The sequence below is a fragment of the Opisthocomus hoazin genome, chromosome 13 (assembly GCF_030867145.1).
Source record: "Opisthocomus hoazin isolate bOpiHoa1 chromosome 13, bOpiHoa1.hap1, whole genome shotgun sequence".
Taxonomy (NCBI): domain Eukaryota; kingdom Metazoa; phylum Chordata; class Aves; order Opisthocomiformes; family Opisthocomidae; genus Opisthocomus; species Opisthocomus hoazin.
In genome coordinates, this window is record NC_134426.1 from 19,400,461 (window position 1) to 19,416,296 (window position 15,836).

Sequence of the window (15,836 nt, forward strand, 5' to 3'; positions counted from 1 at the left end):
GCAATGTGGAACTAACTCAGGTAAGACTGCCGTTGTGTCTGCGGTGTTCAGGTAGCAGAAAGCACACACAGCCATTGACAGGGTGTAACGTCCTGACGATTGTGAGCAGAGCAGATTCATTGGCTAGCGGGTGGAGCCATTTAAGTGTTAAATATAAGGTTAAAAAAAAAATCTGTCAAAATAAGGTCACATTACATAAAAAGCTGAGCTCTGGTATTAAATAACCGGTGTTGCTGTCAGGCTTTTCCCTGCATGGGACTGCAGGATCGTCGGGCACTAGATGGCACTCCCGGGTCTGGCTCTGCTCGGAACTCCAGCTGCTGTCCGCAGGTCTGACACCTCTTGGGGGTTCTATTCTGTCACCCACAGCAGGAGCGTCGCTGTCACACACCGGCGGGACGAGCTGCCGACATCCCTGCATTCCCAAAGGGAACGGCTGCTCTCATCAGCTCGGCTGGGTGGTGTAGCACTTGCACAGGGCAGCAAATGGGTTTTTTTAAAACCAAACCTGTCATTTATCAAATTAATTCTGTCACAATAATTTAGGAAAGAACCTGGGGAAATATTTTGTAAAGCATCGTTGATATTATTTTTCATATTTGTATGGAACAAAACCTTCCTCAGATGTTTTATAGGGAAGGTCAGACAGAAAGAGCAGTGAGAGCGGAGGTGAGCCGGTGCAGTTGGCTCTCCAGCTGTAACTAAAGCCAAAAGCCTCCAGAAGCATTACAATAGAAAAAGGCCTGAGTTTATTTTTCACTTCAAATATTGATGATCATATTGAAATTTTTAATATTTAAAAAATTGGTTAAACAAAAATTACTACATTAAAGAGACCACTTTTGCACAGAAAATAAGCATAAACTATCAAAAATATTTTTTTCCCACATGAAAGTTACACGAGTGACAGGGCTACAGTTAATGCACTTCAACGCATCGGTATTACTAGGGCTTGTTAAAGTCCAAACGCTTTGATGACAGGACTAAAAGTGGACAGACACAAGGACCGTCTCCACTTGAAAACTTGCTCAGAGTTGGTAGGCAGCCATCCCACGTTCCTCATGAGAGGCAGCAGGCAGTGCAGGAGCAGTTGCTGGTGGGCGCTCGTGTGCAGCAGTTACGGACACAGCAGATGGGTCAACAGTTGCTGTTCTTGCAAAGCCATCCAGAAAAAAAGAAAGCAAAGCCTCTCGGGGAGGGCTGTGGCTGATGTTACTTTTCTGCGGTGGCTTCATGACAAGAGGCAGTGTACATCAGGAGAGCTGGCGTTGCTGCAGACACCACCAGAGTAAACGGGTGACATGGCTGCTCTGAGGAGAGGAACGCTCTGCAGGAACGTGGCCCCGTGCCGCTCGCCATCGGTGAGCAGTGGAGTGGGGGTAAGGGACCACACTGAGTGCTTTAAAAAACCAAATGCTGAAGGGTGTGAGGCCTCCCCTGGGCCACCTACACTGAGCAGTTGGTGCAAAGCAGCACTTGCTCCCCAGCATGTTTCTTTTTTTGCATTTAAGTCCAAAAAGAGAAACAAGCAGAACCCTCAGGGTGCCAGTGTGCTCCTTTGTCTCGCAGCAAAACCTGTCTTCATGCTGCTCGCCATGGCCTGGGCAGGAACCCAGCCCTGGGAGCCGGGCTGGCCCTTGGCCGCTGCCGGAGCAGTGTGTGAGTGGGTGACGCAGAAGAGGTTCATCACATTCAGAGCAGGTGCTGTGGCCTAAAAGCCACCGGTCAGGGCTCTTCCCCAAGCAGCCTAATGCCATTCCCAGGCTGCGCACAGCTCCTGGCAGCTGTGCCAGGAAGTACTGCACTGATGACAGTGGTCTGGCTTCTCGGGACACGAGCAACCACCTGTCTTCATGAACAAAAGTACGTGTGTGTGTGCTTGTTTGCTTAAAGGTCTTTGAATGAACAAAGCTGAATGTTCCTGGTTTTGTAATGGCTTTGCAGCTCTGGCTTAATTAAGGTCTGGAGTTCGTGGAGGCGCTCCCAGGACTGTGAGAAATCGTCTGGTCCTTCCCCGCAGCCGCCAATGGGTGGGATGCTCGGGTACCCTGGGTGCACCATCAGTTCAATCGTTACCGTCCTGCCCTGTGGCGCCGGGTGTGCGGGCGAGGGCACCTTGGACGTGAACTCCGCGATGGCAGCATCGATGGCGCTCCAGATGCTACTGACAGACATGTTCTTGCCCATGGTGCTCAAACCTATGTAAATGTCTGGCCACCTGTAGCCAGAGGAGGGAACACCGATATTAATGCTAACGAGGTAGGTAGAAAAGCGTGCCTTACATCCAGGGGATCAGGAATCAAAATGGAGCAAAAACTTAAGATAAAAAGGGGGTGTGGGTATAAAATTTTTAGCTGTAAACAAAAGTAAAACCAGAACTACAAACCAGTAATGCTTTCTCTTTCCTTATTGAAACCAGGATACTATTTAAAGCAGCAGTTCTTAAGTCTGACAGAAAGTCCCAGCAGAGCCCCAGTCCTGCTGTTCTTATGCTGTGTGTTCTGTGTCACAGCACAAGGTTGATTGGCATCTGTGGGTTTACAGGTGCATTTTGTTGGCACAGAAGGGAAGAGGAGAGCTAAACTGAGAAATACCATGCTATCAGAATAACTTTGTATTGCTGGGCCAATTAAAACCTGACTAATAACCCGCTCTCAGTAATAACCCTCAGCTAAATGGAAACAAAAAAATGACTGAAATGAAATGCAAATCACCCTGCTAACAAATGGTGCTGCTACAATGTATCAAAAATCTGCAATCAAGAAAAAACACTGGACAAAACCCTACAGCTAAGAGGACACCAGCTAGCAGCTGTTTCTTCCATAGCTTCAAGACCATTCTCTGTTCAGGCCTGGCTGCCAACCTCAGTTCTTCTAGCGTGGCACGTACCAGCCTGGGAGGGCTGTGCGAGTGTCCGTGAGGGCAGCATGAGACGGTTTTTGGAAGAAACCAAGGCTGGAGTCTCTACTGCATGATCAAGGAAGAGCCCAGCTGAACATTCAGCTCTCTTGAGAAGAGTTTGCAGGACTTCAGAAAAAAATAGCTTAACTTTTTTTAACTGTAAACTGACTAAATGTGCTCCTGCCTTAGTGCTGTGCAGTAAGCGCACTCCTGCTCAGTCCAGTCTCATAAGCTGACGTGGCGTGGTGCCTCTCTGCACAGACACTGAAACGGAGCTGCAGAGCTGGGTTCCTGTGACTTCAGCTGCCCACACTCTTCTTTTCCTGGGTCCCGGCGGTGGCGCCACATCCTCCCTGCGCCCCTGGAGAGGGGATCACTGGACCAGCGGCTTCTTGGAGGTAGGATCGACACCAGCCCTGCCCCTTCGGTCGTGTGGGGAGCCCTGCAGCATGTGAGGCTCCCACTGAACTCCCCTGCACTAGCCCCGGTGTGAACCTGCCCCAAGAGGAGGGTTACTGACGCCTGATGAACTGCTCTGTGAGTTGCTGTGCCCGTCCCTCCCTCAGAAACGGGCTGCTCGAGTGCAGCCCGTGCGCTCTGGCTGGAGAGCGCACAGTGAAATGCCAGCCTGCTGCGAGTGTTTGGAACAATCGATACAAAAAAAAAAAAATCCAAGAAAAGAACTCTTTCAGTAGACTGAGAAAGTAATGAAATGTGCCCCAAAGGACAGGTGACTGCAAGGGTCTCAAATGAAATGTCTTTAATCCATAAAGCACTGTTTAAGCTTTTAAGAAAAGTATGTTACTGGGGGGAGGACTGAGCTTTGGGTTTGGCCCCTGAGATGCCGGACACTGACAAGACTGTTTGCTTAGAGCAGTGATCACCTGCTGTGGCACTGCAAGCTCTCTGAGCTTCTTGCCTCCCCTTAACAGCAAACACTTGTTTCTAATTAGTCTCTTTCCTGCTACTTAAAACCCCTTCTCCACTATTCCAGGGAGATGAAAAGTTACTTCTTGAAAACTTTCCCTAGAGCATACTTTTAAAATTCCAGTGTTGTTACAGCACTTCAGCCTCCTGCCGTCAGGATGCCAGAGTAATGCAGCTTCACTAGGAAGGCTGAGAACCATACCCTGAAAAGAACAATCCCCTTCAGGTGAGAAGCGAGTCATCTCTGTTCGAACAAAGCCTCTTGCTAAGCCCTAGTGCCCCAGCACTTCTGTGCTCCTCCTGAACCTTCCCCAAAGAGGAAAGAGAAAGGCAGTGTTCTATTCTGGAAAGATGCTATCAGGAACTGATAAGATCTTAAAGCTTCACTACAAAAAGGATGAGTAGCGCCTTTTCTTACCTTATTCCATGCCTTGTAAATACATCCACTGTGTTAAAAGAATCTTCTTCTACTCCCAGATAAAAGTCCATCAGGGATGGTGGAATCCAGTCACAATTATGAAGGCCTGGCTCTATAGGCACACGTGTGTGCTTAATCCCATATTCCTCTAGCACCTCTGCAAATACGTGCCTGACCTCTGCAAGTAAAAACAGAGGCACTGTAGTCAGGAGTCAGATAACCAACCAGCTCGTCGTGTTCCCTGCAAGCTGTTAGCACAGAGACATCTTTCCCTGTTTAAGAAAATGTAATCCCATTTGGCTTATCTTCTGCTGAAATGGTTTTCTTCACCTGGGAGTACCCTTCTACACTGGAAACATTACTCCCCCAGCATCTGCTGTAGGTGCCTTGTCTTCCCTTCAGCAGTGAGCATTTAGTCCAGCAATCCCTTCTAAGTTAGTGACTCTGGTCCTAGAGTGCACCAGAGGTGACTGCACCGTCAGGAACAAGTTCTTCATCAAGTCCCTGCACAGCCAGGTTTGTTGTGAGGGTAAACTACCAAGAGCTGTGTCATCCAGAGGCAGCTGAGTGCTGGAGTGGGGAAATCTGGATTTCTTTGCTCACTTAGTTGTCCATCTCTGTATCACAATGACCTTATTGGCAAAACAGGGACAAAAGATACTTGCTCATCTCTGTAGAGCACCCCGAGACCTGCAGACAGAGATCGGTGTGGAAACACAACTGACAGGATGGAGTTCTTGTAGCATCTAAAAGAGCTACCAGCTTTCCCAAACTCCAGCATTCCAGTTTAAACTGGCCAGTCTGCTGCTGGCCCTGCTCTGCTTCCTTCACTACGGGTGGGAGCGCAGAATTAGGACGCTGAGGTGAATTGCCAGTCCTTGGAGGAAAAGGTGTAACATGGGCCACTTGTGCCATTAATCCCCTTGTGCTGCTACAGGAAGACCCAAGTCACCAAGCAGCCGATTTGGGCCTGGGCAGAACTGTCTCCCCACAGCCCGGGTGGGAACATGCAAACTGCAACTGCAGAGCAGGTGTCTTACGGTGGGGTTAGTGCCCAAACAGGGAGCCGTGGCAAGGGAAGGCCACTCCGAGCTGACTCGCCAACTCTCTCACCTGCTTGGCACTGGGAAGAGCAGGACTCCCTTCTTACCTGGGAGGACGTGGATGTGCTGGTGCCCGTCCATGTGAGGAGGTAGGTGACCTGTCAGCTCATGGAACAGCTCCACCTGGGCCTTTAGCTCCTGCTTCACCTGCGCAACAGAGGAGGCTCAGAGCAAGACGTGTCAGCAGGCTGAGATCAGGGGAGTGCAAGGGGGGGCTGCTGGAGACCTTGCTGGCCAGTACTGGGGACCTGGCCCTGAGAGGCACAAAGTGCTATGAAGTATAAACGGACGTGCAGTGCTGCTGGGCTGGCCCAAACCTCCCCTAGGCATGGGTCTCTATGGTAGCGGTCATGTGGATGGTGCCGATACTGGGATCTTCTAAAATACACAGGATATTTCTGTAAGCATTTCCCTTTAAAATGAGTGGGGAAATGGGTGCTCATATCCATAGGCAGTTTCAGTCCCCTGAACATGTTCATCCCTGCTTGTGGGGCAAAACCAGCCGTCTCCCTAGAGAACAAAAGTTGCTCACAAGGTGATGAAAAGCCTGCTGCCTACTTAGCACTGTGCTGGCCTTCTCCCTTTACTGATCTCTAGGTTCTTTGCAAATACCTGTTCCAACGCCTCTTCCGCCCTGTCAGATGAGTAGTTAACAGGACATTAGCGTATGCAGGCACTGAAGCAGGGAGGAATGAGTTCTCAAAGGCTGCGGAGCCTTTGGCAGAACTAAGCCCAGGACCCAGCAAGCCAGCTCCAGCTGCCCAGGCAACACAGTCAAGATTCATCTCTAAGCTTACTCACAGCTGGGACCTGGGAAAGATCTTCAGCTGTTACCTGCTGGGATAAGCACAGGCTGATCTGTACCAGGCAAGCAAGTTGCATGGTTGTATGTGGCTTTCTCCTACCTCTGACATACTCAGGAGACCTTTTGATAGAGCTGTTCTGAATCCCATTTTCCCATGGAAGAATCCATCTTGGTTGAGCAGAGAGGAGTTTGTCTTGAGCACCTCACACACAGGAGAGCCCTCGGAGAGGTTGGCATGCAGGCCTATAGGGATGTTGTATCTGTAACAGGGATGAAACATCTGTGAAGCTTTGCACCTCTACCTCATTTACTGCGGCCAAAGGGGAAGATGTCAGTGAAAGATCTAGACTGATGTAAAAAGTGGTGGTGTACTCACTGGAGTGCATCTTCGTATCTCTGCTCTTCTAGAAAGGAACGCAGAAGGACACTAACCAGAGCGGAGTATCTCCGGGTAACAACCCTGTGCAGTCTGCCAAGAGCCGGTCTGTGGGACTCCCCCAGCTCCATTCCCATCCTGACTCACGTGGAGAGAGCAGCCACGAGGTATCTCAGACTAAATGCTCTAACAGCAGTAAATGTTATAACTGCATGCTACCAGTAACTGCCCTGCTGTTCCTAATGACTAACAGAGAAATGTGGACCTTGAAAGCCTTTTCTAAAGCGCTTCATTAGCCCTTGCTAGGTATTCCCTCGAGTTGTTTACCCTAGTAAAGATGCTACATTTATGAGACATTTGAGTTTCACTTGACAACTTCTAAAGCTGCCCTTAAGTCATATATAAACAGTGCCCAAGGCAGCTGTTACGGCAACAGCATAGGCTACAAGTGTAAATACTCTCTGAGTTTAAGGGTTTCCTGGTCCAAGAGGCTGCAGCTGTGGCCAGGTTTCTGTCTGCTGGTGCAGATGATCACTCACTGAGTGACAAGGCTAAGCTGCACAAAGTAGCATCCCTCTGGCACACACGAAAGATCACTGCAGGGAGGTCAGCAGTGTAAGTGTAGAGCCTTGCTAAGGAACCACAAGGGTCCAGTTGGTTAACCACTTGCACTCTGCAACATTTAAAAAACCCAAAACCATAAAAAACACAGACAAACTACGGAGCTAGTGTGTCTGCAGAGCTGCTTTCAGCCATGGGGCTTTGCAGAGTGCTGGTGTTTCCTTCTTTGTCTGTGCTGTGGATTCCCCTACGAAAAAAATGGGACCTGTGAGTGCTCAGATTCGTTCTGAGTTTCATTAGCACTTCTGGAATCCTCAGAATCAGCGATCAAAATGATTCTTTGAACCTTTTTCCAAGCCAGCCCCTGGCCTCTGGTTGACTCAGTAAGCAAATGACAGAACTGCAATACTCCTTCTGGGCTGCCCAGTCTGAGTCGTGCTGCAGAGTTGATTTCAAGACAACAAGTCTGTGATGCTTTAAATCCTTCCTGGAACTTCTGCTGAAACTGGGCGTGGTCTGTCCCTGTTACGGTGCTTGTACCACAGAGAGGAAAACAAAAGCAATTTCCATTTACACAGAGTGTGCCAAAAAGCAGATCTTCCCCTGCTGTCTGCTGCCTTGAAGCTGACTAGTGAAGCACCAAGTTACTGAGGACAGCAGGATTGTGGACGGATTGGACCAAGTCAGACTCACTTAGCTCCTTCGGATCCTAAGGCTTTGGCCCTTGCAGGACTGAAAGTCCTTTTTCCTGGCTCCTCCACGTCTCGTGCTCCAGGTGGATGGTGCAGTCTGTTGCTAAATACTGCTCCTTCTCAAAGACATAAACGTTATGAGTCAAGTTGTATGGACAGCCCCATGAGACAAAATGAGTCCATGTCTTTCTAGTCCACTGTGTCATTAGGGAGCTTGAATGTTTGCTTAATGGAGCAAAACAGCTTGTGGAGAAAAAGGTCCTCTCTGGCTTTTCTGATTTGATGGTTTCTTTGCATCGGGGCCTGACTGTATAATTGATGATAAATGTTCATCTGGCTTTCATATATGGCGCCTGAGCACATGACATGCACACACTAATGCCTTGCTAATACAAGAAGGGGAAGGTGCTGTCACTGGGAGTGGGGACCCTTCAGCAGGCAGCTGATGGCAGGGCAGGAGGCAGCTATGGTGCAGAAGGGGTGCTGCAGCAGGAAGGCTTCCCCTCCATCCTACAACCTGCTTTGTAACCTGCACAAGCCCAAAGGCAGAGGGGGAGCCTGTGGTTTTGTTCTGTTTTGTTTTTTTTTTTTTAGAAATCCATCCCAGATTCTTTATCATGTCTGTGGGAAGCTCTGACTGCATCAGCTGATAGCATTATTTGTACCACAGCCACTGCTGTCTGCAAGAAAAAGGATTTGTGTGTTACCATGAATCAGCAGATGGAAGACTTTTTTTGGCTGAGCACTCTACTTCTCATGTGTTGTGGGAGGGAAAGAAATGAACAGCTGAGCCTTTCAGTGTTGTCTCCCAGGAGCATCGAATGAACTGCCCCCAGTTGTGCAATGCCTCAAATGCTGTGAGGGAAGCTATTTCCAGGAAAACGCAAGCCCCGCCGACAGGTGTGGGACACCAAGGAGCCAAGCACTGCACCGCATAATGTTAGAGCCGCTCCTCTGCCTGAGCTGAAACCAGCCCCAGAGCTGAGGAACGTGGAGAATGTGGAAGTGCAGAGAGAGCTGGCCTTATTCTCTCTGTAAGGGGAGACTCTGGCTGTAACATTAGAGCATGTTTCGGAGCTTTGGCTAACACCAGCTGAATATCTTAATAGTTTTCTCTTGGAGTTAGTCCTGGCTCGTTTGACAGACTGTCCATGCTGAGGCATCTAAAGAGGAACTGCTAGCATTTAACTGCTCTGGGATACAGGGACTGAAACCAAAACTCAAAACGCAGCATGAGAGAAACTTGTTCAGAAATATCCATCTGTGGGAGATGCACAGAAGCAGGCATGCTGGGAAAGCTGTAATGCTTTGGGAAGGAGGACAACACAGCGGGCACAGCGGAGTTCTGCTAGCTAGCATTTTCCTGTACCTAAATGTGTGTGTTTCCTCCGAATGCTCCTATCCAACACCAAATGTCCTGCTGCCCAGTGTTCATTCTTAACAGCCCCGACACTCCATGAGTATCTGAAGTCCTAAGTGCAATGAGATGAAAACATGAGCAAAACTTAAAGCATTATAGTAATTAGCTGGGCTGTACCTCGGGAGACAGGGTTCCACTCATGCTCTGTCCTGACCAGAGGCTTGGGCTTCAAGACTGAACCAACAGGCTTTTTTCCCCCACTGACCACTATACACACTGGACTAACTCTTGCTCCTGAGTACCTCTCACCACTGAAATGCAGCTTCTGCAACCAAAGAGCAATAGCAAGGCATGCTGTACTGTAAAAAAGGCAGGGAGAAAAGTCGAGTTATGGGAATATCCTGGAAGAGCCCCTTTTTCAGAGGGCAGATGATTCTTTCTGCTACATAAACATACTTTATAGTTGCCCTTGTTTTTTCAAAGACTGTAAAGTATCTGCTACTGTATTGGCTGAAACACTGAAGCAGAGACCAGCAGCTCAGGCAGCTTATATAGCGTGTGATGCCACACTGGGAATAGACCTCAGCTGTTGCGGGTTTGGTCTCCTACCCACTCCCCTGCCCAAGTCCTTTACAGATGGGACAGGCTGAGCCCTGCTGATCATTTTCAGTCAAGTCTAACTGCTAATTGCTAATTGCTCTGCCGAAGATCCAGAATAAAAGGACTGGCATTGAGCTTCAAGCAACAGCTTAGTTTCTGCAATAAAAGCACTGCAGTAACAGCTACCGTTGCCAAAACAAAATGATCTTAAGGAATCTGCTTGGTGCCTCTAAACTCATTTTGGTGGTTATTTTAAGCAGCAATGACCCTTCCACAATCTGTTTGGAGAGGCCCGCGTCTAGGTGTTTGCAAGCCTGTCCCACTGCCCTGGAGAATGCACAGACATGAAGCGGGATGTAGCACAAGGGTTCAGTTCACTCCTGATAAAGCCAAAGGACAGTGTCTACAAGCATGTGCTCCTACAGCGTAAAGGGCATTAGACTGGGCTGTCTGTGAGCTTGCTGAGAAGAGGTTCAGGCCAGTAGCTTCTGCAGCCACTAAGGTTAGGCCATTAGTGAGCTGTTTCCACTGAGAGAAAGTTGGCTGTTAAAGCCAGCCTGGCTCTGTGGTTCTCTGCTCAGCATCCCCTGCAGAGGTGGTGAAAAAAATAGGGAAAAAAAAAAAAAAAAAGGAGGAGATACCCATAAAACAAATGCTACAAGGGCCAACAAGGAATTCAAGTCTGGAAAGACAGCTCTGAGTCAGCAAGCCCAGACCAGTTATCAAATAGAGAGAGGAAATATCATCAGCTAAACTGCTTCCTTTTCAAGCCATTGCTTGTTTTGCCACACGAGTGCTCTGAACAAATGTCTCTGCTGAGGCAATGGGCTTTTGTGCGGTTGCAATCGCTGTTCATTCATATCCTTAGCAGTAAAAGGACCCTGGAGACTGTGACTATACTGAGTCACTCTTTAAAGTGCCCACCAGCTTTGCGCATTTCTGAGCTTGCTGGATGACCAACAGTGCCTTGGGTCCTGCCTGGCCACAGCATGGACTCTGTGCAGTCCCTGCATCCCTGGGAGCCCTTGTACTGGCTGTGGGGGTTATCTGATTTGCCAAGCACAGTCCCAGTTGCGTGCTGAAGGCTGCATTCTCTGGCGTAAGCACAGCACTTACCCTTTTCCTTGATGGGTAAACAGACCTCACCTTCAACATCCTGTTTGTATATCCAGAAAATTAATGGTTCATCAGGTTTCAGCCCAAGTGTGACACAGCTAAGAACCTCATGTAAATATCTGTATCTAGACATCCTCCTTCAGTAAATATCGAAGTGTCTGAAACCAGACAAAGCTTTGTGCAAAAGAGTACAACCCTCAGTTTCTCCATGTTGGCATTTGCATACTTTCCCACACAGACACTTCCACCCTTCAGCAAACTGAAGATCTAACTGTCTTTCATCAAATAGCATCTTGTCTTGCTCCATTACTGCTAAGGATTTTTTTCTGCTGGAAGAAACACTCCAAAGCCTCTGCAGTGTTAAGAACTGGTACTGCAACATAGCTTAGGGGCGTGACTTTCTTTTTCATTACAGGTTTGTATTAACTGAAGCTCCTGTGTCCATGATTACATCAGCAAGAAGTGCTTTTGCCAGTAAAGTCAGTATAATCTGGCATTCTAGTTTAAGGCCTCAGATTGGGCCCCACCCCTAATCCAAACACAGTTCAGCAGTGGAACTGTCTGCTATGTGATTAACAGTCAGATAAAAGCATGATGAGAAAGCATGAGAGACTCCTAGGTTAGTCAGATGTTGACTGGGAGGGTCAGAATTAAGTCACAATTTACACACACATTTTGCAATTAGTGTTGATGGGAAAGGAAGTGAAAACATAGACAGCAATTAAATGTGGTTTTGTTAGACTCTTATGTTAAATGTACCCAGATGTTGTGGGGGCTTCAGCTTTTGTGCAGCTGATGTTCAACATTTAAACTGCAAAAAAAACAGGAAGACTGAGGTTGTGTTCTAAAATATGTCACTCTTCATTAAGTATCTGGATATAATCATCTGGAAAAGGATCCTAACAGTCACAACTGAGCCAGTTGATAAAAGGGGGAAAAACATGGAGGCAAACAATCTTAGGTCTCTCTATTTCTGCTATCTCTATATTTCTAAGGAAAAATGAAGGGACCTGTTCATTTCAGGTAACAAAATAATCCTTCCAATCTCTGGGAGAGGCTATGGAACAATCACCAGGAAGACTGGCTGTCTTCAAGTTGGGCACTGGTAAGTAGAAAATCAAGATTATATTATATGGATAACCAGGAAGTTGTCGTCAGCCTATACCCTATACAGAGAAAAGTTTTGAGATACTGAAAAAAAAACCACAATGGAAGTCTGTTCTCCCACCTGCTGTTCTGGTTATGTATTGCTCTAGAAGTTGCTATCAATAGGTTTGGTCATTTGGTGATGAATCAGGCCTCTGCTGAAACGCCTCTTTTGCCTGAAGTGAGTGGGTCCCTTCTTTTAGCCCAGTCATGACAGGAAATAAGAAAAGCCCAAGATTCAGAACCTAGATGTTAGGGAAGGTGTATTATTTACTGCTTCGTTCTGCTGTTTTGCAATTAGTTTGTGTTAGAGCTGGTACAAAGATTTCCTGACTATCATCACGTCTCTGCCAAGGCTTCTAACCAAAACACAGGGCGACAGATGTATACCCAGAAGCCTACAGAATCACTGTGAAAATGAAGAGAATAATGAAATTCCAGAGGAACTCTATTCCTTTCTGAAGGATGCTGAGTCCTAACATTGCAAGGCAGCATGAGATGCTTAAGAAGAACTATCCTGCAGGAAAAGTTGTCTCATTACTAATTAGCTTTGCCTGTGTCCAATTAACTGAAAACCAAGTAAGAAGAAAGAGCTCAAGACCTGCAGTGATGAGCAACCATGTCATGGACAGTTAATCAAGAACCACACAGATAATCTCCACAAGCCACAGAAATAGTCCAGCACTTTGACAATCCTAGCACCATGGGTGCAAAAGACCAAATCCCACAACACTGGAATGCACCACAGGAAAGAACAAGGTACTTGCTTCAAGCCTCTTCCCTCAGCTGATCCGGTCTCCCTTCTTACACCACTGGTCAAGGCTGAAATGTCTGCTATGGTGTTGAGTGTATATGCATGTGTATATATACAGTAATTGCTTAGCTGGGTGTCTGTGGGGGGAAGACAAAGATGGGGAGAAAAAACAGGGCAGACTTTCATCCCATAAAACACAGAACATTGCAAAGCCTCAGTGTTCACAGTGGGATGGGAGACACCGCCAAGCAGGGGAAAGAGGGAATAACAGTGGCAAGGCAGTCAAGCAACAGTGATACTTTCCCATTTTTGCACCACAAGATGAGGAGGATTCAATGACATTTCTAGGAAGTCTGACCTATTAGACATCTGTGTCTAAAAAGAGTTTGCATGAACCTTTGCAATAGAGGAATAAATATCTTAGGGGTGACACAAGAGTTTGCTTACATGCACAGATGCCAATTAGGTGCGTGTATACTAGCAGCACCTGAAGTGGGACTTGCATTAAAACACGACCAACGCTTTTCCTCAAACCTGCAAATGCTTTCCCTCATGCGTGGGGAGAGCTGAATACAGCTGCAGAAAGTTACACAAATGAGGAATCGCAGAACCTAGGCCATTGATCTTTAGTGCTGACATATGTTCACAAACTCACCCTGCTTATATTCTCAGAAATAGATTTAAATCCATTCCATTCACATTTACAACTCAGAACTTCCCCCCAAAAGAATGAAATTGTAGCAGCAGGTTGCAGCTTCTGCTGTCACCTGCCCTCCAACCTGCCTTTTCACACCCATATCAGCTGTCAGCACAAGTGTCAGGACCTGGATTCAAAGGTGCTTTTTAAACCTCTGATTACATGGCCTACTTTCTGGCTATGGAAAGGAGGCCAGGTGGATGCTATATTTAAAAGCCTGCTAAAGAGCATGGCTAAAACAGCTGACAACATCACCAGAGCATTGAGGCTTAAATGGTTTCATGGTTCCTCTGTGCCTGAGAGAAGTGCTGGCTTTATGTTTTATTTGTTTCATTTACTAACAGGATTTTTAGGCATCTCAACAGTTTTGTGTCCTTCTGCCTCTCATCCCAGAGGCAGTTCCTCTTGCAAGGTTTGGGTGTAATCTCTAACCTTTTTAACAGAAGACCAGTTGCCACTAACACCACACCGTGGCTTTCCTGTACCACCCAACACCGAAGAACCTACCAGCTCCAAGCAATTTCCAAGCACCCCTAAAATCACAGCCAAATTGGGGAGAGATGCTCCAGGAGAACAAGGACAGCATGGCTGTCATGAAATTGTCCCCTGCAGCAGCTGTATTTGAAGCATAAGGTCTTGCTTCTTCTAGTACCAGTACAGCTCCTTTCCTTTTCTGCTTTCTTAAATTGTTTCTCAACCCTGCTGCTCTCTTTCAGGATGTACTCCTGCCTCCGAGTGCCTGGCCATGCTGGAGCTGAAGTATTACCTGGGTTTTACCTGCTAAATACAAGTAATGCTTCCTATTGAAGGATTTGCTGGGCTACTCCATGTGAATGACACATAGCATCTGATTCGCTACAGAACCAACTGTGCCAGCAACCTCTGAAAAGAGTAAAGGTAAAAGTACAAGGTATTTTCCCTCTCTATGTATGCAGTTTTTACAAATGGATTTATCAAGCCTAGAATTAATAGAAATATTGAAGTGCTTTTTTAAAAGGTTTCTGCAATGGAAAAATCAAGTTTTCCACTGACCAAATTTGTAACTTAGCCCTCACAGAATCACACCTATTCCTGATCCTGGAATGAACCTGGCTGACCCTGTGTTCAGCCTGGCTGAAATGCACCAAATTAAATGAGATGTAAAGATCTGTGCTTTTACATTCTAATAGTTTTACAGGTAACAGCTTGGTCTGGGTCTACAGTGTGGACTTCCATTCTGATGGTGCATGTTTTAGAAGTATGGGAAAAGAAAGTCCGACAAACCCAAACTCTACTAGTCAAATTGTGTAAGTGGCTTTCTATCCCGTGGAAAAAAAAGGCGCAGTGCAGTAGCTAATATCAGAGAAAGGGTCATTCTGGGTATGGTTGGCAGGTCACTGGTTTTACCGCAAAGAGTCTTAGTAAATATGCCTGAAATCCAGTTTTCTTATACCAGCCTGGGTATGATACCATGTTTATAGTGGGGATACAAAATTTTCCAGGCTTGGCTTTCCATGGATAGCCTGTGCAGGCTGTCCACAAAGGAGCTCACGAAAGTGGCTTACCTCCTTGCCAGCTTGGCTGCCTCTGCTGCAGCAGTTCCGTTGACTAGAAGGGACACGTTAGACACGGCACCAGCCAGGAAACAGTCCACGATGCCTTGGTTTCTCCGAGGACAATAGCCAAAGTCATCTCCAGTTACTATGAGCTTCACTTGAAGCATCCTTAGAGGTCATCCCTAGCAAAGAAAAGTAAGGGAGGGGAAAATCGGAACAGCCCGCAGCCTGCGGATCCCAGGCAAGCAGGAAGAGACAGGCTGGGCGGGAGCGAACCCAGTCACGACTCGGCCCCGCACTGCCCCCCCCGCACCTCCGCCCATCGCCGCATCGCAGCTGACAAGGGGCTGGGTGTGCGTGCAGCCGCCGGGCCTCCGCCGCACTGCCTACTCCCCGGCGACAGCCCCGGAGCCCCCGTCTCTGCGGGAGCCAGGCCCGCCGGCGCTCTGCAGCAATGCCGGCGAGGGGTCAGGGGCTTCGCGGGGGCTCAAGTTCCCTTCCCCGCGGCGCCCGGTGGGACGGCACCGCAGCGAAGCACCCGAGGCAGCCCCGCGCCGCCGAGTTGTCACCGCGCCTGTCCCCGGGGAGAGCCGGGAAGGAGCGGCCTGCGGGGGCAGAGCGGGCCCGCCAGCCCCCCCGGCACCGTGCATACCTCCGCTCCCGCGCCCAGGGCCGCCGGCCGGTGCGGGCGGCTGTAGCCGCGCCCCCGGGAGGGATGCCGGCCCCGGGGGCGGAGCGCTGCCCGCGCCGCTCCGCCGCACATCCCCCCTCCCCCGGTGCTGCCGAGCAGCCCCGGCCGGGAGCTCACCCGCGGCCCCGCCGCAGAGCCCGGCGCCTCCGTAGCG

The 15,836-nt window shown here is 48.4% G+C and overlaps 1 protein-coding gene across 2 annotated transcripts; it reads right to left on the bottom strand.

Moving 5' to 3' along the window:
• Nucleotides 1-748: 748 nt before the first annotated feature.
• Nucleotides 749-15,728, bottom strand: YDJC (YdjC chitooligosaccharide deacetylase homolog). Of its 2 annotated transcripts, none has more exons than XM_075434889.1 (6): nucleotides 15,644-15,728; nucleotides 15,001-15,173; nucleotides 6,255-6,414; nucleotides 5,397-5,496; nucleotides 4,247-4,424; nucleotides 749-2,218 (listed from the first exon to the last, which is right to left on the bottom strand). In XM_075434889.1, the coding sequence occupies exons 2-6, from the start codon at nucleotides 15,156-15,158 to the stop codon at nucleotides 1,888-1,890; spliced, it is 927 nt and encodes a 308-aa protein (XP_075291004.1). In that variant the 5' UTR covers nucleotides 15,159-15,173; nucleotides 15,644-15,728; the 3' UTR covers nucleotides 749-1,887. The 2 variants fall into 2 exon arrangements, with proteins under 2 accessions (XP_075291004.1, XP_075291005.1); XM_075434890.1 differs by lacking the exon at nucleotides 15,644-15,728 and adding an exon at nucleotides 15,305-15,418.
• Nucleotides 15,729-15,836: the final 108 nt, after the last annotated feature.